The 25,066-nt window shown below is 41.0% G+C and overlaps 1 protein-coding gene across 7 annotated transcripts in view; it reads left to right on the forward strand.

Annotated features, from left to right (window-relative positions):
- DACH1 (dachshund family transcription factor 1) overlaps window positions 1-25,066 on the forward strand; it is a 355,264-nt gene that overhangs the window by 165,640 nt on the left and 164,558 nt on the right. For 6 of the 7 annotated variants that reach the window (XM_033147985.1, XM_033147981.1, XM_033147982.1 and 3 more), the window contains exon 3: window positions 5,931-6,092. The exons of the other annotated variant lie outside the window; for it this stretch is intronic. In XM_033147985.1, the coding sequence (XP_033003876.1) occupies window positions 5,931-6,092 (162 nt within the window). The remainder of the gene's footprint in view (window positions 1-5,930; window positions 6,093-25,066) is intronic. 7 annotated transcript variants of the gene reach the window in all.

The following is a 25,066-nucleotide window of genomic DNA, read 5'->3' on the forward strand; positions in this document are numbered from 1 at the left end:
GATTAACTCATGTAATTGACTTGGGGTAGGGCCTTCTTTGTGGTGGTGCTTTGCTTGTGGAACCCTCTGCCCTTGGAAGTGAGTTGAACACCATTGATGCTGAGTTGCCATCATTTGCTAAAGAGTAATCTATTTACTCAGGCCTTTGGGACAGCTTGATGCTTGTGCTAGGCTATTTATATTAATTTACTTGCTGCTGGACTGTTAGTATGGTATGTAAATTTTGATTTTAATGTTGTATTGATTGTAATGCAGGGCTTCCCAAATTGTGTTCTGTGAGCTTCATTCACATGGTCTGGGATGTCCACGCTAATTGCACTTTTATTGCTTCTTTTATTTCTTATATTGTATTTTATTGTATGACGATTTGCTTTCCATTACAGTGCAAATTGTAACAATAATATAAGAAATAAGAAATAAAAGAAGCAATAAAGATGCACTAAAAAAATCATATAGCATCTAGCACACCACATTAAAACAGGTAAAAATAGCACTAAGTGGTTCACCATGACCATAAGCAATTTCCAAGTGGTCAGTGGAAAAAAGCTTGAGATCCATTATTATAATGGTATGGTTGTATTTTATTGTTTCATGGTGTACTGTAAACAGCCGTAGGTTGTTCTGATGAAGAGCAGTCAAGTAAATCATGCAAATAGATAAATATACTGACAGTGCAATCCTAGGTTTGCCATACGTCATAAAAATTCCTGACATGTCCTGGTTTTTGGGTGTAAAAATGGCGCTGGGGAAATGGGATGTATGGCAGTGCAATGGAAAAAGCAGTGGAAACAGCTCAAAGAAGCTCAACAATTTTGAGGACTTTCTACAAAAAGCTCGACAAGTTTGCGAGTGTCGTGAATTTTACTATGCAACCCTATGTAGGTGTACTCAGAAGTTAGTTATACTGAATTCATTGGGGCTATGGAAACATGCATAAGATTTCAGCCTAAGCAAATTATGACTATGGGAAGAAGAATGTTCTTAATCTTTAAGAGGTTTACATACTTCTAAAAATGGAAGTAAGTTATTCATTTCCATGAAAGTGAATTAATCTTAATACTGATTTGAAAGCAAAGCAGATTGTTTTAAACATATTTTAAATCTATCAACTTCGATCCAAAGAAAATTAGTCATGTTGAAATTGCATGGATTTTCTATTTTTTCTGTATCGCATACAACTTTCTGCTGAAACACACATAGATACGTGTGTGTCATCATCTGCTTTCAAAAGCAAAATTATTTTGTCTTCTATGGCCTATTTAGGTTGTCATTACACAGGGACTACATGGATCCTGAGTTGAATCTGAGGTCTCTAGAAGGGTTTTTCAAAGAAAAAAAAAGAACTAGATGGGCGGGGTATAAATAATAAATTATTATTATTATTATTTGAATTGCAAAATAATACTGTTATTTCGAAGTAAGTTACATCAAAATCAATTGGACTTGTTGCTATGCAGCATGACTAAATTACCAAGTAGCAACCTGATGAGCTGACTCTGTCCTTTAAAAACTCAGGTTATAGTGGATGCAGTTGTTGCAGTAATTGTTTGGTGAGTTATATTGGCTTTTATCCCACCTCCTACCCCCAAATTGGCATTCTCATGCCTAGCCATCCCTTAGACCTTGTGCCCATTCTTCTGCCCTGCCTGCTGTGAGACAAAATTAAAACTACTTGCTGCAGCAGGTGGGGCAGAAAATTAGGTAAAGCATCTGATGAAGGAACAGCGTTGAAGAATACTAGATATTCTTTAGCTGCTTTGGGGCTTTTAAAGAGGCTGGATTTCCTCAATGAATATCTGGCAATTGTTGAGCAGTTCCATACATTTATTAACAACAACAACAACAACAACAACAACAACAACAACATTATTATTATTATTATTTATACCCTGCCCATCTGGCTGGGTATCCCCAGGAGAAATTCATTTCTTTGCACAGGGGAATCTACAGCATCCAGACGAAAAGTTTTCGATTTTGCTTCAACCTTGCGCAAATTACAATAATTGGAGGAGATGAAACCAGCAAACTACACTTTCCAACAGTTCACTTCTCCCCCCCCCCCAAAAAAAGTAGGGATGTTATTGTGATTCCCAGTTTTCATTTTAAAGAACACACCCCACCCCACCCCTTCCACTATTATTCATTGGTGTCATCTTTACTCCACTTCCAATATGCTATATTATATTCACTAGTTCTGTGGCCAGCAATCTCACAGGCGGTTTTAAGTACTCTTTAGTTAGTCTACTTGTCCTAACTACATGTTACACTCACTCTAGAAATAGAAAATTCTTCCAGTAGCACCTTAGAGACCAACTGAGTTTGTTCTTGGTATGAGCTTTCGTGTGCATGCACACTTCTTCAGATACACTGAAACAGAAGTCACCAGATCCTTAAATACAGTGAGGGAGTGGGGAGGGGTATTACTCAGAAGGGTGGTGGGAATGGGTGATCAGCTGATAGGTGTGGAAAACCTGTTGACAACTCTGCAATTAGTCTTGCAGGGAAAAGCAAGGGGTGAGATGGCTAAAGATAGCTTTGTTATGTATAATGAGATAAGAATCCAATGTCTTTGTTCAGACCAGGTTTCTCCATGGTTTTAAGTTTGGTGATTAGTTGCAATTCAGAAACTAGTTGCAATTCAGAAATTAGTTGCAATTCAGGGAAAGAGAAGTGGCTTTCAGTGACAGCTATCAGAAAACAGAGCCTGGTCCTAGTAAATCAGAACAGTTTAAGCATATTGGATGGACTATAACAGTCAAAGCAACAGAAGTAGTTTAAAAAGTAGCAGTGGAATTCAACAACCACCACGATTTTCACCCTGCACCTTCAACGTCATTAATGATGTGGCTTGACAGGGCTCCCTGGGTGGCTAACTGCCGACTGTGATATCCTGAGAATGGCTTTTCCTGAGCCCTATACATAGAATCATAGAATACATACTTACTTCAAAGTAAGTACATACTTACTTCAGAGAGATTCATTGGGGAGGAGACATTCCCACAGAAGCATTCTTCAGGAAGGCCTATCTTTCTTTCTGGAGATTTTTGTTGGAAGTGAACTTTAGTCACCAAAACAAAATATTAAAGAAAACCGAACATTATCTCTTTTCAAACTTGGTAAATTGGAATCTCAGCACTGAGCCTTCCTAGATGTGTGAGGGAAGAGGAAAATGTTCGGCTGGATAGCACTGTGGTGAAGAAGGGGATTTGTTAGAAGAGCTCATTCAGTGGTTTTTTTTTTTAAGGTTTTCAGTGTCTAGCTGAGGTTAAGAGCTGAGTTTCTGCTAAGACTTGAAGAGCTTTGAATTGAGTTATAATTCAGGCTCACCCTGCTCTTACAAGACACCTTGAACAGACTTTTCCTGACGAGTCTATAGGAACTGTCAGCAGTTGGGAAGATTACTTCAGAACCACGATTGTTGAATTGAACTTTGCTTTTTGATGTTTTGCTTTTTGAATTAAATTGTTGGACAAGATTAATTGTACACAGTGAGAGCTTTAAATGAATAGCTGTGTTAAAGCATTAAACTTCTAAGTATGTCACATGGGGGGGGAAAGCAGGGAGGTTTAATGAATAAATGCATTTAATGCATAAAATGCCTCAGCTAATTTTTTAATTCCTCTACTAACAGTCTCTATTAATGGGGGGGGGGGAACACATCGCCCTGTACTTTATTCATCCTTCTGTGGTGGTTGCGGAAATTTCGTATTCCTGCGTCTTGCTAATCTCCTGGTTCCACAGAAGTAAACAATAGATTTCATAAATTAAAAATATGCGCTTCAGAACATGCTTCTAAAGATAAAAAACAAGGCTGTAAACATTTATGACTGAAACAAACTAGATTGTTCAAATACTGCCATGATGTATCATGTATATCAATATGGCACTGATATCAGTTAGAATGCAAACAAGGTTTTAAATGATGTGCCCCTTCATTTCAGCTGGAGAATCCACTTTACGCCATCTGCCTATCAGATGGTTAGGAACCAGGACTGCGTATTAATGCCACATGTTCGATTTTTCCTCCCTCTTGTAATGGTTAGATTCATATTGCTAATAGCTGTGCAGGAGCACTGTCGATGAAATTTGTGTGACGCTGGAGTGATGAGATATTTATAAAGTGGCCTGTCTCACTGAATAATCAGCAGGAAGAATGCCAGACATAAACAGCTTATCAATTTCGGAATATTAATGATAACTGCTGCCTGCAACTGTAATAGGCTGACTTTCTCTCTCTCTCTCTCTCTCTCTCTCTCTCTCTCTCTCTTACACATTTGTTTACAATTCTTTGGAACAAATGCTAAGAGAAAACAAGAAATACTTTTTAAAAAATTCAGAGTAGTTATTGGGCTTATCTTAAAATTGCTCTCATATATTGATTTTTTCCCATCTAATTTAATTAATGGCAAGCAGCACTTATCCAAATGACCTAGAGAACATGAAACAACACAATATGAGTTTGAATAAAAACGGGGGTAATGATTACCTGGTGCAGAATCCACAACTTGCCTTTTGTTCCATGCTGGTGTGATTTTATAGAACTCCTCTATTCCAAATCCAGAAGCTTTGCAACTGGTTGGGCTAGTTACAGTTCCTTCACTTCAGTTCCACACTACAAGTGCTGCAGTCCTGTATCTTCTGACTATCGAAGCCACACCTGCCAGCCACATTAGTGCCACAGGACGGCGAACGATTAGTGGGCCTTATGGTTTATGGATCTCAGGATTGGCTCGGATTTGACAGATCTATGGGATAACAGTACATCCTCCTCTTGCTTTGTAGTGCAACACAATTGTGGACTGGGCCGTGTTACAAACTGCTCTGACTACATGTTACGTACAGGGTTCAACAGATTCTGAGTGGCATTGGTGGCCGACCAAAATGTTGCCCTTTCCAGGACATGCCCCTGACATCACGCTGTATCTTTGAGACTCAGCGACAAACAGAAGCACCTCTTCCATTCACTTCCAACTCAGAGCTAGAGTTCTTGGGCTCCAGGACATGCTTCTTTCTAATTCTTTCCCACTGTACAGCACGCAGTGCCTGAAAGTCAGATCTTAATAGTTGGGGGCCTCCATAGTGGGCTTCAGTGTGATAGGAAGGTCTACATTTGGAAAGAGAAAATGGCAGTCTTATTAGTTAGTAGCAGAAGAACTTTGCACTCAAAGAGTAGAAGACACTTTGGATCCTAGGTACGACATAGAAATTTCTCCACACTTGTTTTACTATAGCCATTAAGAGATGGCCAAAACAAGACTGTCTTACATTGGTAATTTAGTTTTTGTTATTGGCAAAGATTTAGAGGATGATACAAATGAGGAAAAACCACCAAAAACACCTCCTTTGGGGACCCTGCTGTTAGAATGGATGGAAGCATTGAAAAAGGTGCACTTAAAGGTTGCAGTGAAGCATAAATAAGAAAGTGGTATTTGAGACAGGTATATCCCAAACAAATAACTTGGTTTGTGCACAAGTTACAGAATCAAATTTATTTTCATAACGTGTCTCGTGCCTGAGAACAAAATCAGAATTCTTCCTGTATTTCTTGGTTTAGAACTAGCATGCACTCTCTTAAGGTAATGAGCCAAAGTTTACATCCACCGCTGAGTGGATAAAAACACAAGTTTGACAGCTTTACTAACAGTACTTGACAGAAAAACCATTCCCAGCTTGCAGTCTTCTGGACTTTTAAGTTTATTTGGTTACATTTTGGACAGCTGACTTCTTATTTTTAAAACTCGTGCCTTCATTGAGAATTTGGTACTGTAAACAAATTTGGAAGAAAATGTAGCACACCAAATTGTGTATAGCTGAATTTTCTTCTTAGTAACTTAGTCAATTCCTTTTGGTGGCAGATGATGCGAGAAGAGTATCAATTTCAATGGAAAGTTGGTAGAAGTTAATTTAGTTCCATTCCTGTCTCTTTTTAGGTCTGACAGCTGCAGCTGCTGCAGCAGCAGCTGCCACCAATGCAGCCATTGCAGAAGCAATGAAGGTGAAAAAAATTAAATTAGAAGCTATGTCGAACTATCATGCCAGTAATAATCAGCACGGAGCAGAGTCTGAGAATGGGGATCTGAATTCTAGTGTGGGTAAGTTTCCGATCTAAAATAGAATTCTTATAAAAGTAATACCATAATAGATAACAATACTGATTCTTGCATTATTTGTTTTTGCTACTATTGTAAGAATATTACTTTTGCATGTGGTTCTTTGCTGGCCCGTTATTATATTCTTTAAAAGAAAAACATTTTGGATGGCGACTTTCCATTGTTAAAATCTAGGTAGGGTTATACAAAACAGAAAAATATCACAGTATCCCACTGTCCTGCCAGAAGTAAACACTCAACAACCCAATCCCAGCCAAGTAAAGTAGAGAAATATTTGGTGCAAGATTGTTTCAGTCTTGATGAATTCAACTGGACCAATGAAATGCAGGCGTTAGGCTGCACAGTCTGGTAGGTATTTCAGTCTTGCATTACAAGTGCTGAAAGAGAAATAACGAACACATTAAACAAAGTTTGGAAATTCTGGGTTGGATCTAGATGTAGGCATCCCCAGAGTGGACCTAAGCTGGACCTAAGTCTGGATCCAACCCACTGTGTATTGAATTTTCATGGATAAATTCCTAAATGATAACTTCTTCCGCCCCCACCATATGTTAAATATTTGGAACCATTAGCACGACTCTCTGTCTAATAAGATGCAGGGTTAAACATGATGTGTTTACACATGTCGTAAATTTCCTTCGCTAAAATATACTTAAAATTATGGTAGCTTTTAAGGTCATTCCATTGTAATGGCTCCCTTCTGCTCTCTGAGATAAATGTAAGTAAGTGAACTGAAAGCGGAGTTTCAGTGCTGTTAACCATTGTACATGGCAGAGGTCGCGTAGACATAAAGCAGACATGACAATCTAATATATTCCTCTTTTTGTATTCTGCAAATTTTTGAGGTTATTCTTAAGGATGACAACTTGACAACTTTTTTGTTCTGAATCTTCCTGTACATATTTATTATTTAACCCATGCCCAAGAACAAAAGGAACAAATGTGCACATGTCAGCAGATTCCAAGGCCAGTTTTCCCTTCCTTTTTCTTTTAATGTTTCAGCAACCGGGGGTGGGGTGGGGGGGGGTTGAGGAGCTACAGGTACTCTTAGGAAAATTGTTTCGAGAATGGTGAAGATAGATAAGAACACAGAAGTTTAATGGTCACCACTAAAAGTGGTCTCAAAGGAGAGTATGTTCTAGTGGGTGGGGAGGGGGAAGCACATGGCAAAGAAACAAGAATAGTATTCTTGGCTGAATAAAATGAGCAGGGATTGGTTGCAAGAAGCATAGTACACACCATATATTTTTTAAAGGGGGAGAACGGGTAGATGCTGCCTTTAAGCAATTGAGAAAAGGAGAGCTATGAAGAATGTCTTCCATTTTTTAACAAGTAACGTGACAAAAGTAAAATGACCTGTTCAAAATGACAGGTTTAGTAGGGCTTGCTTACTTTTTGAGGCTATTTTGATTCTAGTAGGAAACATAAAAGGCATTATTGAGGGTGCCATTTCTTGCCAGCAGTGCATAGTATTTTTTATTAAATGTTAAGCTTTCTTATACTTTCTTTCGTATCTCAAAAAGACATCCGTGTTGAGGGTTTTGTAATACATAAATATGGCCAATTAATTAAGTGGTATATCATTTAAAAGGCAGGCAATTGCTCAAAAAGAATTGGTTGTTGATCCTAATATTTAGATATTTTAAGAATGGGACTAAAACTCCAGCATCCTTTCTGCAAGTCTCAATTTCCTTCGTTTTCTCTGAACTTGCCTTTATTTTTCTGAATTAGTTATCACACAGACACACATATACATGTCTAAGTGTGGCTGATATTTTCGTACTGGTGTTTCAAGTGCCATGCATTTTTGTCCCTACAAATCTGGGTCTGAGGCACGATGAACAGAGTTTTTTTTAATAATAATTTTGGAAGGTCTAAATAGCCCCAATATGAGGTAAGAAGAATGATGATATTGGATTAGGGATCCATAATCTCCATTATCCTCACTTTGGTCCTGGGTTCTGTTTAGCTAAATGATCCTGAACCTGGAACTACGAGCTGGGACAATCGGGTGTGCTTCCACCTCGTCCCTTCAGCTGGAGATGAGTGTTAGAAATGTGTGGGGTGCCCTCCGCACTCAAGGGGCGTTGTGAACCCAGAACGCCTCTTGGGAGCCCAGGCTGGCCACCACATCAAGCCTCTGCCCCACTGGCTGTGAGCTGTTTTGGGGAGGGCTTTGATTTCTCCTATTCCCCCAGCTCCAAGCTTAGAGCTTGAATGAGCAGCAGGGGATTTCCACCCTGAGAGGGTGCTCCCCTTCTGAGCATCAGGTCAGTGATAATACCTTGCCGCCTGGAGGAGAAAGGTGGGTGGGTCCTGGTGACAACAAATGTTTCGAGCCAAAAAATTGTCAGCCTGTTTTGCATCGTGAATCCAGGTCTGAGACGAATGCAGCATATGGAACATCCCGAGAGTCTGCAAGCATGTTCCTGCCTCAACTTATTTTTTGAGAGAGCCAGTGTGGTATAGTGGTTAAGAGTGGTGGACTCGTAATCTGGTGAACCGGGTTCGCGTCTCCGCTCCTCCACATGCAGCTGCTGGGTGACCTTGGGCTAGTCACACTTCTCTGAAGTCTCTCAGCCCCACTCACCTCACAGAGTGTTTGTTGTGGGGGAGGAAGGGAAAGGAGAATGTGAGCCGCTTTGAGACTCCTTTGGGTAGTGAAAAGCGGGATATCAAATCCAAACTCTTCTTCTTCTTCTTCTTTTCCATTTGTAATGTACAACAGCACAGTATTTTTGATAGTACCTGGCCATTTCCTTTGTGCTGCACTTCCTTTTGTCCACCGTGCAAGTGATTTCGAGCCTGCCCAGTCCACCTTCTCATGCATCAAATGTGTTAAAACCTAAACGCACTGCATGCTTAATCCACATCCATCACTCTTCTCGGATTGGCTTGCACTTTTTTTTTGCTTCTGCTTGGAACTTCTGGGATGAGGATGTTTCTGTCACCATGATACAGCTTGCCCCACCCCCATTGCCGCCCTGAGAATACAAACTAATAATAGAACCAGATCAATCAGTGCTTAACAATGAGGCTATTTTAACTACCCATTGTCACAGTAAACAATGAGAGATCTAGAGGAACCATTATTCTGCACAGTGTCAATGGCACCTGCATTGAACACCCCCCTCCCCCCCAAACAGGACAGAGTTTAAAATAAGCTGTACAAATGCCATTGCTAGCTTATTTGGGAACCCTGTTTACAGTTAGATTTTGATGTTCATATCAGTGTGGTTTATTTTTACTCTTGAATCTCGATATTAGAACCATGCAGCCTAGTATTAAGATGGCAGTATTTGTATATGGTCTTGTGGAGAGATTAGTAATTGTGCAAACACAGGGATGATGGGTATGTTGCATAGGAGCCAACTCCAGGAGGTCGTGGGGGCCCAGCACCCCACGAAGTCAATGGCCAAAGCCAGAGAGAGGCAGTCAGCCGGTCTGTGTGGTGCTGCCTCTAAAAGAGAAGCAGTTCAGCCGCAGAAAGAGGGACAGTTCAGCTCCGCACTCCGCAGCCAGCGAGTGAGTCACCCTTTCCCAGAGGGGAGAGGTTGGACACCGAGGCAGAGTCTCTTTGTCTCTGAGTCTGAGCCCCTCCCCATGGAAAAGGGTGCCTCGCTGGCTGTGGAAAGGAGGAGGAGGAGGAAGAGGAGCCCCTCTCCAAATCGTGCCGCAACGTGCAGGTGTGTGCACGTGACGTTGCACATCTGCATCACAGTGGTGCGCCTACATAATCCTGAGGTCGACATGGTGCTCCTGGTATATTGTAGTACACATAATATTCCATGTGCCTGGCCACATTGTCTGAGCATACCCCTGCAAACATGCCCAAGCATCCTTCAAAACATTTAGGGGTTCCACAGCAGACAAATCAGTGTGAAAAGTGTTCCCTGAACATGAAATGTGTTGAAACAGTGGCTTAGTTCAGTAACCACCCATAACAGCTTCAAGTCTATCCATACATACAAATTCACATGTTTAGCATGTTACTTCTTTAGCAAACGAGGAAGAGCACGTTGCAGTTCCTCTAGACATCAGCAAAACGAAGAAAAACAGATAAGGAGCAAAGTCTGCTGGGAGATCTGTTTATTTATTTAAATTTATATAGTGCCCTTCATTTGAAGATCTCGGGGAAATTCACAGCATAAAAACACAAAATAAAAACACAAAATACACAACAAGAACAAACCCACAAACCACCCCCCACAAACTCATTGTGGGATAGAAGGCCTGGTTGAAGAGGAACATTTTCTCCTGGCACCTAAAGATGCATAATGAAGGTGCTAAGTGATCCTTCTTGGGGAGAGAATTCCACAAACAGGAAGCCATTTCTCTGTCCTCAGGTCCCCATGGCATTCTAAAATCGCACTGCCTTCTCTACTTTGAACTTAGGTGCTTTTCTCAGACAGTAAACCTGAAGTTGGAGTATTTTAGTATTTTATTTTAGGTACAGCCCTTAACTGTAGGTACTCTTAAAATAACCATAATCACTATGATCATAGCAGCGACAGGGGAAAAGTCACAGAATAAAATGATCTGAAGGAGGTAAACTACAATAAAAGCTAATCATTTATTACTTCTCTTGCCTCCCCAATTTTTGTTGCAGCCTCTTAAGCTTTGGGAAGCAAGAAATCCACATCCAAGTGTGGCTTAAATAAAATATACAGCTGCAATACTTGTTCTCTCCTTTCCACAATCAGCCAGCATTCTTTTAGTTTAATATTTACTTGCTAAGATGAGATGCTAGTCTGCATGGTGATAAACAGTCTAGCAGTGGCATCTGAAGGTGACCTGTCAGTTCATATGGACAAATCTCCTGCTTACTGAAATGTACAAAATAAATCATTAAAGCAGGCAGGTGCTCATTCCCAGTTTTAAATCACCATAGATTTATGATTTGAATTAATGCTTCATTTGGTCATAGAAATAGATGCTTGAGACAAATGATATGCAGTGGTTGGGGCTTCCATACTGTAGCCATCCTAATATTGATTACTGAGATGTCTTTGCAATCTCTTGTTTATATCAAGCACTGTCTTGTGACAGCTCGGCTGATACCAGCTACACTGAAGATAAGAAGGAAAAATGTCCTGGATTCTTTTTAGTGGCAACTTCTCACAGAGCATGCAGAAGAGATAAATTATTTTAGCCTGGTTGTTTAAAGTAACAGCTACATAAGCCAGACACCAAAGCCGTACTATTCTTAAGAGTATATGATCTTATAAAGTGATCTCCACCCCCACCCCCCTTTAAGAGCAAGGTCACATTCGTATTTAGTAGAAAGCCTTATATTTCTGTAATTATTTCTTTAATGCAAATGCAAAAATGAGTTTAAAATAAGCTGGCCGGGATCCAAGGAGGTTCATGTGGCTAAAACGCACCTGCAACTCATGTTTTTCCTCAACTGGCTTTACAGAAGGTGGTCCCAGAATAACACCCCCTCCCAAAAAAATAGGGATAAAATAGCATGAATATGCTGGAACAGTTCAGGTTTGGGGGGGGGAGATGCTATCTGCAAGGTCAGCCCAAGAACAAAATCTGATAATGTGGATTCTAGCCACTAGTTATATAGGTGCCCATTTTTTCCTTTATTAAAGAAATAGATAAGATACAGATACTCATCTCTCTCTCTCTCTCTCTCTCTCTCTCTCTCTCTCTCTGTGTGTGTGTGTGTCTGTGCACACACACGCACACAAATCTGTGTGCAGAAGCAAGTTTCCACACACATGTAGATCACCTTTATGAATGCTAACCACATGCACAAAAGGTGTAATGCGCTTCCTAAAACTCGTATTCATCAAGCAGCATTGTGTTTTCCTTCATGGATCAGGTCTCTGTTTCCATTCCCTAATAGGTGATCAGTGCTGTATCCTTAACAATGCAAATCAACAGCTTGGATGATGGGAACACTGAATCCCTCCCCCCATATATCCCGTGCCCTTTTTCTAGGATAAAAAAAAAAGGTGTCGGGACTCGCCATGAAGTTCTTACAGTAAGGGTTTATTTTGGTTCTGGCCGCGGCGCCAACCTCCCCAGCCACATTGCAGGGGGTTGGACAAGATGACCCTTAAGATCCCTTCCAATCTTGTGATTCCTCAAAGCCAGGCAGCCAGTTAGTGTTGGCGGTATGGAGTAAGATAGAGCAGTGGTCTGACTCAGTAAAAGGGCTTGCTATAGAGGGCCTTCACTTCGAGAGCCAGGACACTTAGCTGTGAACCACAAGTCCCTGGTTAGCTTTAGAGAAGCCACAATTTCTCAGTCTCACTCTGCTCCCCACTCCGCTTCCCCAAATGTAAAAATACGGAATAATAAAATTGACACCTCTCATGGCATCATTGTAAGGATTGCTGAGATAATGGATCTGAAGTGCTTTGAACCATTTGAAGTGCTATATAAATGTTGAGTACTATGGTGTTTGTATGTAGCTTCTGGGCGGGGATTTCCCATTCACTTCCACATGTCCAGCACTGTCTCTGGCTTTTAAAGAGAACGGGGGGTAGCCTTGAACTAAGTACACATCATTTTTCTCCTTCACAAAGAGCTTCTTATGGCACAAAACATGCGTTTTTAAATTGAAGCTTTTTCTTAAAGCTGTAGAAGTCGTGTGTTTGTGTGTGTAGATACTACAGTGGTACCTCGGGTTACAAACACCTCGGGTTACAAACACTTTGGGTTATGGACGCCGCTAACCCGGAAGTGGTACCTCGGGTTAAGAACTTTGCCCCAGGATGAGAACAGAAATCACACGCTGGTAGTGCGGCGGCAGCGGGAGGCCCCATTAGCTAAAGTGGATGGATTTGATATCCCACTTTATCACTACCCGAAGGAGTCTCAAAGCGGCTAACATTCTCCTTTCCCTTCCTCCCCCACAACAAACACTCTGTGAGGTGAGTGGGGCTGAGAGACTTCAGAGAAGTGTGACTGGCCCAAGGTCGCCCAGCAGCTGCATGTGGAGGAGTGGAGATGCGAACCCGGTTCCCCAGATTACGAGTCTGCCGCTCTTAACCACTACACCAAACTGGCTCTCTGGCAGTGGTACCTCAGGTTAAGAACGGACCCCCGGAACGAATTAAGTTCTTAACCCGAGGTACCGCTGTATAATATCAGACTATGTTCATTGGGAAAAGGATGGGAAATGGAGACCAAAAAGTTGTAAGAAAGTTTTAAGAAAGCATGCTACACAGGTATGACCTATTTTTGTGGATGGTGGCTTCTCAAGATGGAAGGGAAAATCACCCATCTCTCCCCCCCCCCCTTTAAGCATTAATCTCAGAATAATACTGAGCAAACATTCTAAAGCATTCTCCAAGGATCTGTGAAGAACCTTTGCCATTACCTAATGACTGAGCCACATATCTTGTAAACAGTGATCAACAATAGTAAATTACTTGCAAAGTAGGAAATGAGTTCATTTACAATATGATCTCAAAACAGATGTTCCAAAAACAAATCTCATTGTTTAAGCTGCAATTATACTTTTTAAAAACTCCTGCTATTATTTCTTTAAGGAAATGAAGCAATCGAAATGACTTTAGTGTTCTCTGTTTCTAAACTCATTAGTTAGGAAATGTAAGTGACTTGGATAGAATGATCCGGGAGCCAACCACAAGATGTGTTGAAAATGGAGTGGTATTCTTGACACACTGGACTTCCTTTTTTTATCTGCACAAATTTACAACGTTCAAAACAGTAAGAGGCATGTTTACGATAAGTCAAGATCTGTTGCCTGAGAAAAACATTGGCCTTCCTTAAACTTATTATATTCTTTGCTCTAAAAAAACGACAGCGCCAGAGTATCAAAGCAATTGATTAGAAAATATTTGCCTCAAGTGGCTGCCTCTAAGAACAGAACAGTTTAAAATGTAGTCATTTCCTTTCTCTCAATGCATGTGTCTTATTTTAGAAGGAAGAATTAATTTTATGGCTTCGGGGGGGTGCGGTGGAGAAAGTCTTCGAGTCCTTGAGAAAGCAAATACAAGGAAACAGAGAACACATGCAGGCCACTGAGCACAGCTCTGCGGTTGCACATCTGAATCTCTTGCTTGGCAATGTTAATGAACCTCAAATCCTCCCTATAATTAGATGAGGGAATTGCTTATATTTTCAAACAGATGATGCTGCTATAATGAAACGATTGACAGGGAATTTAAGACTGTCTACAGTAGTCATTTGGTTTCTGCACACCCCCACCCCTTCCTTAAGTTGAAAAGGAAGATTGGCTGTAGACTTAGGTCCTAGGGGAGGTAGCAATTTACATAGAATGCTATGACAGGTGTCGTGTACAGTGAGGAAATAAAAAAGGAAGAGGAAGAATGATGGGCAGGTACACCACTGATTTTGGGAAGGAGGAGGTGTCCTGTATGCTTCTCCTGCCTGAATTCTTTAAAAGGGGCCGAGACTCAGGAGATGGATCCGGATTGAGTGCACAGCTGTAACTGCTGATGAGCTAATTGCTCCTTATCTCTCAGACCCATTCATCTTCATTTTTTACCAATTACTGAGAATTATCTGTGTTCTCAGTTGGATATGAGAGTTAATCCTTTTTGGTTAAGCTGGCAGTACTGTGAGCAGATTCCAAATCGGAGGGTGAAAAAGCCAGAGCGTGCTCTTTCTAAAGTCTCTATTCAATGGCAGTATTGTTACTTCGCAAGTTTTTTTTTCCTGCCGTTGCTTAACATACTTTTAACGTCTTTTTCCTCCTGTTGTTTTGAATATGTACACATACATGTATACTGCTTTTTCATTTCTGGTTTTGCAGGTATTTCGCAAAGGGGCAAACACACTGGGTTATGCACAGCTCAGTTGCATTTCTGAAAAGTTGCATTGTGCGAGAAAAATAAGCGTCGCAAGACAAATGTCAGCCATAGTAGTTAGACATGATATACAAGTGCTTTCTCCTTGTGATAATAAAAATTTAACCTGAAGAATAAGACATTACCCACAAGTTGCTCTAGACATATGACATGCATTTGGCAATCATTCAGACGCTCTTTATCACTGTTTTAGGATAAATGGGTAAACCTGCTATCACAAGTCTTTGCAAAGCAGTAGTCAAAATGCCCCAGAGCAGTACATTATATGTTAAGTGTTTCACTTTCCTGTTAAAAATGCATTTTTGTATTTATTCTGTGGAAATGCCTCTAGATTCCCGGGATAGTGCGTCTGATAACAGGTGCTTAGACTTTTTAGTATGAAAGGCGCACTGAAGGAACAGAAAAGGAATTTGGCGCAATGAATTTGACGTAAAGAATATTTAGGATGCCAGTACAGGGTGCTTAAAGTACTGTTTACATTTCTGGGATTTGTTCCCTTGCCTTTCATTGCTCATGCCAAGAACAAATTTATTTGATCTTTAAGGTGCTACTGGAAGGATTTTTGTTTTGTTTGTTTTTTTGTTTTGTTTCAACTATGGCAGACCAACACGGCTACCTACCTGTAACTGCTGGAAAGTCGAAACAAAATAGAAAATTCTTTCCAGTAGCACCTTAGAGACCAACTGAGGTGCTACTGGAAAGAATTTTCTATTTTGTTTCGACTATGGCAGACCAACACGGCTACCCACCTGTGCTGGAAAGTTGTGAGGCAGCTACTTTGATGTAATAATTTGAACAGTGATTAGCAAATTTATAAAAGTATTGGCAAATTTATAAAAGGATATAAAAGTGGTGTTTTTGTGTTAGATAGTGAATAGCATTTAAAGGAAAAGTGAGATGCCTCCACAGTTCTACATTGAGCTTGTAGTGTCAGCAGATTGAAGGTCCAGAACCCATGAATTAATGACATGTTAAAAATTGGAATTGGCTAAGGCTGCTTCCTAAGGGTTATAAGCTAGGGATGTGTGTGTGATGGGGGTGTGGGGGGTGGAATTTAGGCTTTGAAGCAACACATATATTTGTGTACTTAAATCCTTGTATCATTTAAGATCAGTAAGAAAATAAAGCTTTAGTTTATTGCTGTCCCAAACATATATTTGTAACTCCAGTCATAATGGAGCAAAGAAATGTATCAAGAACGTTTTACCATTTTATTTATAAAATACTCTCTTCATGTTACATCCAAACACTGCACTACGGTACTTCCTATTTTTTTCATAATTTGCTTCTTCAGCAAGAAATTTGAACCATAGTTTTAGAATTTTTGGTTTATCTACCGGTACTTTCGTTCATTGTTGTTGCATCCACTGATGTCCTGGCAATTATAGCAACATGATATTTTAAGCATGCCATAATCAGAAATGTGACTTAACTAATTGTATTACATTGATAAATCTTATTAGAGTCTGTGTGATTCTTCTCCGCAAATATAAGAAAAGGAAGTGCCCTGAAATAGCTAAATATTTAAACGCTGTAAGCTTCAGTTTCACTGCAAATGACAGATGAAATTCTCCATAGGCAGGCTATATAAATCTAACTATCATCTGACAAAGTGGGCTCTGGCCTATGAAAGCTTGCACTGCCATAAAACATAGTATTTAAGATGTCACAGAACAGAACTGCCTTTTTTTTTTAAGTAACCGACTCACACAACAACCATTAAAGTGTGCAATTCTTCCATAGCTTAAAGGGAGGTGAAAAGGCGAAATACACAGTAGAAACAGTCCAATGTTTCAGGACAAAGTTTCACTCAAATGATACTTTATTAGAAGCTAATGTAAATTTTATTAGTCTTCCAAGAGATTTGCCACCCCATCCTTAAATAGTAAGTTTATTGGTTTTAATTGGAAGTAGAACTCTTAGGGTTGCAGTCTAAACCAAATGAGTATAAACCTTCATTTATACTTAAAATATTATCATTCTAACAATAGAACGTTTCCTGGGTTCAGAACTTCCCTGGGCTTGAACCACAGTTCAGACATGTGCAAATTCATCCTTGCCCTGCAGCTTTGTTGCCAATGATGTATGTACACATCTTACTGATTTTATTATGTTATTATCTACAAATCTACTAAAATTTTTGGAGTCGGCTTTGACAATTTTCAGGTTGTAACACACACAAGTTGCAATGAACCAATAAGATGATGCTCCAAAACTTGCTTTCTCCATATACATATTTTCCTTACCAGTAATTATAAATTCGGTGTTGAGTGGACCTGGGTTTCATTTTTTCTCATGTAGTTACAAAGGTGTTTATTGTGTGGCACAAATTTGTCAAAATACTGGGTTTGGATTCGATGAATCCCAAGTCAAATGCATTAGCACTGTGTTGTGCATAAACACTATTAGAATATTTTATGCAGCAAAGAAAGCCCCAATGCTAGAGTGTAAAAGGTTCCCCGTTGAATAAGAAGACTTGCTTTGTACTTGCTGCTTTGGGATTTGCAGTTATTGCAAGCTCTTTCTAGTGGTAAACTGCTTTTGCTCCTGCTTATTTAGCAGATGTGTAAGGAATTCAAACTCTGAAGGAGGAATTCAACTAAGGATATTGTTCAATTGGCGCAAGCCTCTCAGCTTGCTGGATGAAAAGATCTCACCCCTCCTCCCCCACGCTCTATACTGGGGGTTACCCGACCCAATTTGAGGGGCGTATGGGGGGCATGAAGGGGAGGAGAGGGGAAGAAAATCCCCATTTCACCAGCAAAATACTCTTCTCTGGCTTGCAGTAGCATAACTCATTAGTTAACTCCCAACCTAAAAAGTTAAAGTTATAGGACAATAATCCTTGATATGTAGCCACTTGTACAATAGAAATCGACTTATGCAGTTGGGTTTCAGTATGAAATATATAGCAGTCTGTGTGGGATGTGCGGAACTTGGGGAATTTGGACTCATGAATGTACTAACCATCATTGCCAGGTGGTAGCCACAGAGATAAGATTAGCCCAGGTTTCACAGTTTAAGTGTACCCACAAAGAATACTTGCAGCATATTTAGGTTGATTATGCCTTTGGAGCATAATCCAAAGCACATCTACAAGTCATGCATCTCTGCAGAGATGTAGCATGTCACCTTACAAATTCAGTTTTTTTGTATCCCTGTCCCCCAAATAATGATTTAAGTCACTAAACACACAACTCCCAACTCAACCTTTCCTGGTAGTGGTGACTGAATACCACAGCTTCTATAGCTGCACCTGTTGCTGCTGACATTTGGTCAGTCATACTATCAGATTTTAGTATTACCTTCATTTCAGTCATGTTGGTCAGCTGGGCTGTTCTCAGTTTTATAACATGCCAGAACATTTCTCAAAACTACTGTACAGTGAAAAAAATAGTTGCATTTCCTAGTAGGTTATAGTATTAAGATATTTTCGAGGCCTGTGCAACAGTGTGCTAGCAAATGTACTACAATTTTACACATAATGAATTGTTATTGTTGCTTGAAATACGTTGGATTAGTTATTATTACATTGTTGAGTAGAAAAAAAGACACTCCTGTTTTCTTTTGTGTGTGTGAGAGAGAGTTGGTGCAGTTTTCTTCCAGTCACCTAAAGTGGGCGAGGATTTAACCTCATTTTTCTAAACTATTTCAGCTTCAACTCATAATCTCAACAACTTGGCTTTCTGATAATGTAGGAAGAAAGATTTTATTTTTAATAAACCTGCCAGCAATCTTATTTTCCCTCGTTATTTGTCATAGCAGTGTACTGGGAGATACTATTTGTGAAATTGTGCCTGGCTATGTGGACTTAAGCAACTCCTCCTTTAACAAGATGCCCCACCAAGACTCCCCTTCAACCAAGACTAATCCAACTGCCAAAGTTGTGACAATTGCTATGAGGTAGGCAAAACCATTAGGTTGGAGCCAATTTGCCGGGTGGACAATTTCGTGGCTGGCACCGAATACACGCCAACAATGTCATACCAAGGTCAGAATACCCAAGACACAGCATAAACAAAAAGGGGTGGGTGGGTGTAGGATCTGATGAGGGTAATCAGGTGTCGGGACAAGGATAGGCTGCTTTAAATACCCCGGAAGTGAGCCTAACTGCTCCGTCAGGCCTGCCCCCGAGGCAGGTCCTCCCTCCAAGCCTGCCTGTCATTGGCCATTCGTGTAGGCAGGCTTGGGTCCAAATCCTGGTTGGTGTGAGGAGCTTCCAAACCCCCTTGCTGTCCGGGCAGCCCCAGCAACCTGAACCCATGTTGGATCTAGCGGGGGAGGCATTGCCAGCCTGCAACGCTGCCTTACCTGGGAAGGGTCAGTGGACTTGCGAAAAAAATACGAGTCTTAGAAGGAAGTAGTAGATAATTAGGAAAGAGAGGCCTAAAGTGGAAGGTGACCAGCAGTGTAGACTGGGGAGTATGTTCACTAAGCAAAACTGTGAATGACTACTGCTTGGCAAGGAGAGAGGGAAGGACCAACTTTCAGTAGTTAACTTTCCATACCAGCTGGAGCAGTGGAAGTGGGGGTGTCAAAGTCAGTATTGTGTAAGTGCATGGGGTCTGACTGGTGGTTTGTGTCCACTTCCTGATTTGAGCAACCTGTGCCTGTGCCTCGACCTCTCTTCGTGCACGTTTAATGAGGATTGCCCCTTTGGGACTCACTCAGAATCACACCCTATGAAGTTGTTTTTATCTCCGTGAAGATAATAATTCAATACCTGTATCTTTCCTGGGTAGGAAAAATGCCCCAGGGAAGGGAAATTTGAGTGTATAAAGGGCTGGCAAGGGAAGTACTACTTGCTCTGGCCCTCTCCCACATATCTTGGCTCTCTACTGAAGGTTCCTGCTTCCTACGGTTGTGTGTGTGTGTGTGTGTGTGTGTGTGTGTGTGTGTGTGTGTGTATATATATATATATATATATATATATATATATATATATATAAAACTACAAGTCATATGTCACTTGGCACAGTGCCTGCTATGACTTTCCCTGGACCCAGTAGTAAGCTCACAGTAATAAAAATACCGGTAAATTGTACATGACTTAAGTTGTGTTGTGTTCTTATTTGACTCAAAAGTCAAACATTTTCCATATGGCTCTTTCTGCATAGAAAAGTAGCCATTAACTTTGTGGATTTCATAAAGGACAATTGATTTTAGTTTTAAGGTTAGAAGTGTGTGCCTTAACACGTCTGAAAATCAGATATCATTTTAACTCATTTATGTAGGCACTACTAATAATTAGGTACTAATTAATTTACAATTAATCTAGGTATAGTACTAATTATGTTTCTTTAAAAACATAAAAAATAAAATAAAGTCTGATTTTAAAGTCTGTGATGCATCACAGAAACTAGTGGTGAATCTAGATCGGTTCAGCAAAGTTTACCTCGCCTGGGCCAGTTCACTCCAGCAGAGATCCCTCTGTGGGCCGGATCGCGTGTGCGTGCCCACGATTTCCAGCGTCTGTGCAGACACGATTTCCTGCACCACAGAAGCGAGTCCCCAGGCTGCGCTGTGCCAGTTTAGCACAGAGCCGAGTGGGCGGCTCAGTTCGGAGGTGGCTCGTGGGCTGGTTAAACGACCCCCCCATGAGCTGCTTGTGGCCTTAGACTCCTGATCTAGATGCTCTCTAAATTTCTATTTGGCATTGGGTTTCTTGCAAACACTTCATTAAAATGTGTAGATATTCATTCTATAGGGACGCGGATGGCGTTGTGGGTTAAACCACAGAGCCTAGGGCTTGCCGATCAGAAGGTTGGCAGTTCAAATCCCCGTGACGGGGTGAGCTCCCGCTGCTCGGTCCCTGCTCCTGCCAACCTAGCAGTTCGAAAGCACATCAAAGTGCAAGTAGATAAATAGGTACCGCTCCGGCGGGAAGGTAAACGGCGTTTCTGTGCGCTGCTCTGGTTCGCCAGAAGCGGCTTAGTCATGCTGGCCACATGACCCGGAAGCTGTACGCCAGCTCCCTCGGCCAATAAAGCAAGATGAGCGCCGCAACCCCAGAGTCGTCAGTGACTGGACCTAATGGTCAGGGGTCCCTTTACCTTTATTCATTCTATATTATGCCCCGTGAGTTTAAAAATGCATTCTAGCTTCCCATAATTGCTCCCTGCCTCTCTCCTCCTTTCCTCATGGTTCTTCGAAGTGTATGCCCAAACTGGGAGATCCCAGTTGTTCACACACAATATCTTTCTTGGTCTTGGATATAGAACCCTTTTTTTCTAGGTTCGAGTTCATAATTTGGTGATCTGCACTGGTTTACAGGTTTGCCCTCATTGGAAATTACATGAAGGGTTTGGACAAGTAATTTTCAAACTGTCTGTTTAATTCAATATTCTCTGGGAGAAGTTGTGCCACATTCTGCTGGTGCCATTGACTATAGTTGAATTAGCTATTTTTAAAAACGTTGATGGATAAACATTTTGTATATTGGGGGAAAATGTGTGTGTAGCTTTGACAGCAATGATGTAGGGAGCCGTGACACTTGAAAGACCAAACAGGAAGGGAAGCAGAAAGGTTTAGAATATGTTTTTTCTTAACAGCAGGTTCTAATGGAAACATGGGCCCTTGCATTTATTCAGCACTGAGAGAATTGCTAGTTTGATAATGACTAGGAATGTTGTTATTAAAACAGTGTGTGCAGTTCATTTTCAACAGTTTTGAATTAGAGTCTTCACTAATGAAACGGATACGGTTTCTTTCACAAAGGGCAGATCTGTTAGTTAATATAGCTGCTGCAGTGCCTTGTGGACCATGCCTTTAGCTCTATTTGTATTTCACAGCATGATAAGCAAAGAGTGTTGATTTTCAAGGATCCTGCTGATGAAAGGTAATGGCATTATTACATCTTTATCTCAAAAACAGAACTGTGTGGTAAATGATTCTCCCTTTCTTCCTTGCACCTCCCTCCCCTAATTCTCTCTCCGTTTCCTTATGGCACAAAAGATTTCTTGGTTAGAAAATCCCCTTTTTTATTTCTTTAAGTCACTTTAGCCTTGGAAATGATATGTTATTATTTAATGTCTGCACAGCAAGCCTGAGAGCACCTAATAGCGAGTGGATTGGAAGTGAAGGGCCTCCTGCTTGCAGATATGGATCGGCTCAGTCACACGCTGTACCAGCTGTCATCTCGGCCATACTGCTGTGATTTAATTAGTCTGTTTATGTCCTTTCTAATAATATTTCCATCTCTATGAAAGGGCAAATGCGACAGGGACTTTTTCCCCGCTCTCCGGGTTCCACACACTGAGGAATGTGGCCTACATCCGATATGCTAAGATGCAGGATTGAATCACCATTCCTGTCATTTCAAGCTGTTGATAAATTGTTCAGCCAAGAAATGTACTTACTTCCTTGGGGTCATTTGTGTGCTAAGGGCCTGTAATCTGCGCTGCAAAGGGACGAGCGAACGAAAGAGAGTACAAAGACAAGGATGTTGTGGTTCTGCATAGAAGACCAAATCCACTAGCGGGATAGAAATTGTTTTAATCGTCTCTTCCCCCTATTGGTCATGCAAACGCTTGGAATAATTATTTTTATCCTTCCGTCAGAAGAAGCTACTACTGCCGCCTGTTAAATTTCATTAGACCAGCATTGCAATCCTATTACATACCTGCTCAAGTGCAAACCCTACTAATTTCAGTGGGACGTTCTCCAAAATAAGCCTGTGTAAGGATTGCAGCCTTAGGGGTAATTGCGATATAATGGAGTTTAGATGCACTTTCGTTTGACTTCTTGCACATTTTTGCCGCATTACAAAACATCAGATCTGGGACGCGGGTGGCGCTGTGGGTTAAACCACAGAGCCTAGGGCTTGCTGATCAGAAGGTCGGTGGTTCGAATCCCCGCGGCGGGGTGAGCTCCTGTTGCTCCGTCCCAGCTCCTGCCCACCTAGCAGTTCGAAAGCATGTCAAAGTGCAGGTACAGGTGATACTCAAAAAATTAGAATATCGTGGAAAAGTACATTTATTTCAGGAATTCAACTTAAAAGGTGAAACTAACATATGAGATAGACTTATAATATGCAAAGCAAGAGATGTCAAGCCTTTATTTGTTATAATTGTGATGATTATAGCGTACAGCTGATGAAAACACCAAATTCACAATCTCAGAAAATTAGAATATTAAACGAAATCAACAAAACAAGGGTTGCAAATAGAACAATATTGGACCTCTGAAAAGTAGAAGCATGCATATGTACTCAGTACTTGGTTTGGGCCCCTTTTGCATCAATTACTGCCTCAATGTGGCGTGGCATGGATGCTATTGGCCTGTGGCACTGCTGAGGTGTTATGGAAGACCAGGATGCTTCAATAGCGGCCTTCAGCTCTTCTGCATTGCTCAGTCTCACGTCTCTCATCTTTCTCTTGGCAATGACCCATAGATTCTCTATGGGGTTCAGGTCAGGCGAGTTTGCTGGCCAATCAAGCACAGTAATCCCATGGGCATTGAACCAGGTTTTGGTACTTTTGGCAGTGTGGGCAGGTGTCAAGCCCTGCTGGAAAATGAAGTCAGCATCCCCATAAAGCTTGTCTGAGGAAGGAAGCATGAAGTGCTCCAAAATCTTCTGGCAGACAGCTGCATTGACCCTGGACTTAATGAAGCACTGTGGACCAACACCAGCAGATGACATGGCTCCCCAAATCAACACAGACTGTGGAAACTTCACACTGAACTTCAAGCATCTGGCATTGTGTGCCTCCCCATTCTTCCTCCAGACTCTGGGTCCTTGGTTTCCAAATGAGATGCAAAAGTTGCTTTCATCAGAGAAGAGGACTTGGGACCACTGAGCAACAGTTCAGTTCATTTTTTCTTTAGCTCAGGTACGACGCTTCTGACATTGTTTCTTGTTCAGGAGTGGCTTGACAAGAGGAATACGACATTTGAAGCCCATCTCCAGGATCCGTCTGTGTGTGGTGGCTCTTGATGCACTAACTCCAGCCTCAGTCCACTCCTTGTGAAAGTCCCCAACACATTTTGGGAACAATTTTGGGAACTACAATCGCAACTTAATTTGAAGATAGGTGGTGATGTATTATTTTCTCTGAATGGCTCAGCAAAGAAGCTTTGGGACAATACTTTGATTTTTGGATACTCTGGAAAAGTGGACATTCTGGACTTTGGGTTGGGAAGAGATTGGGGGGAGGTCTGGTGGGTGATTGAGATGGCAGGAGAGAAAATGGCAAAAAGTGGGGTAGGATGAAAGAACAGATATGATTAGCCAGGAAGGCCTATCACGGTACCCCGACGTCAGAGAGTGAAAATCGACTGGGAAATGCAGCAGTTTTATGGTAGTGAGAGAAAGAAAAGGTTATAAGAAGTTAAAATTGGTAATAAGAGGAAATATTGTTTGTCAGAAGTTATGTGATGTAAGATTTTGAGATAAAGATTAAGAAATTTAGTGATTGTATGGTTAAAATAAATAGTGATGTTATTAAAGTAAATTAGAACTGAACGCAGGAGAGAGAACGGGGGAAGTCCCCTTAATAAGATTTGGAACGAGATTATAATTAATAGTTGGTGTGTTCCTGTTTGTAGGTATGTATTTGCTTTTCTTATGTTGTGTGTAATATTTGTTTTTTATGTTGTGTTTTGTGTGATTGTATTTGTCAATTTTTTGTGGAAAACCAATAAATTTTTTGGAAAAAAAAGAGAAAGAAAGTCCCCAACACATTTGAATGGTCTTTTCCTGACAATCCTCTCCAGGCTGCGGTCATCCCAGCTGCTTGTGCACCTTTTTCTTCCACACTTTCCTCTTCCGCATAACTTTCCATAACTGTGCTTTGATACAGCACTTTAGGAACATCTCAGTGATGGTTTTCTGCACAACTGTCAGGTCAGCAGCCTTTCCCAAAATTATGATTCCTACTGAACCAGACTGAGAGACCATTTAAAGGCTCAGGAACCCTTTGCAGGTGTTATGGATTGAGTACTGCACCTTTTCACAATATTCTAATTTTCTGAGATTGTGAATTTTCCTAGGGGCCGAGTGGTCTTTGCCCCCCCAATAAAATATTTGATGGGACTGACCCCCCCAGTTGATGGGCATGGCCATTCAAATGGTGTGCCTGCACTGCATCATGTGATCGATTATACAGAGTGGGGCTTACTTGCCCCCGCCCAATATTTTAT

This window comes from Lacerta agilis, chromosome 4 (genome assembly GCF_009819535.1).
Source record: "Lacerta agilis isolate rLacAgi1 chromosome 4, rLacAgi1.pri, whole genome shotgun sequence".
Taxonomy (NCBI): Eukaryota; Metazoa; Chordata; class Lepidosauria; order Squamata; family Lacertidae; genus Lacerta; species Lacerta agilis.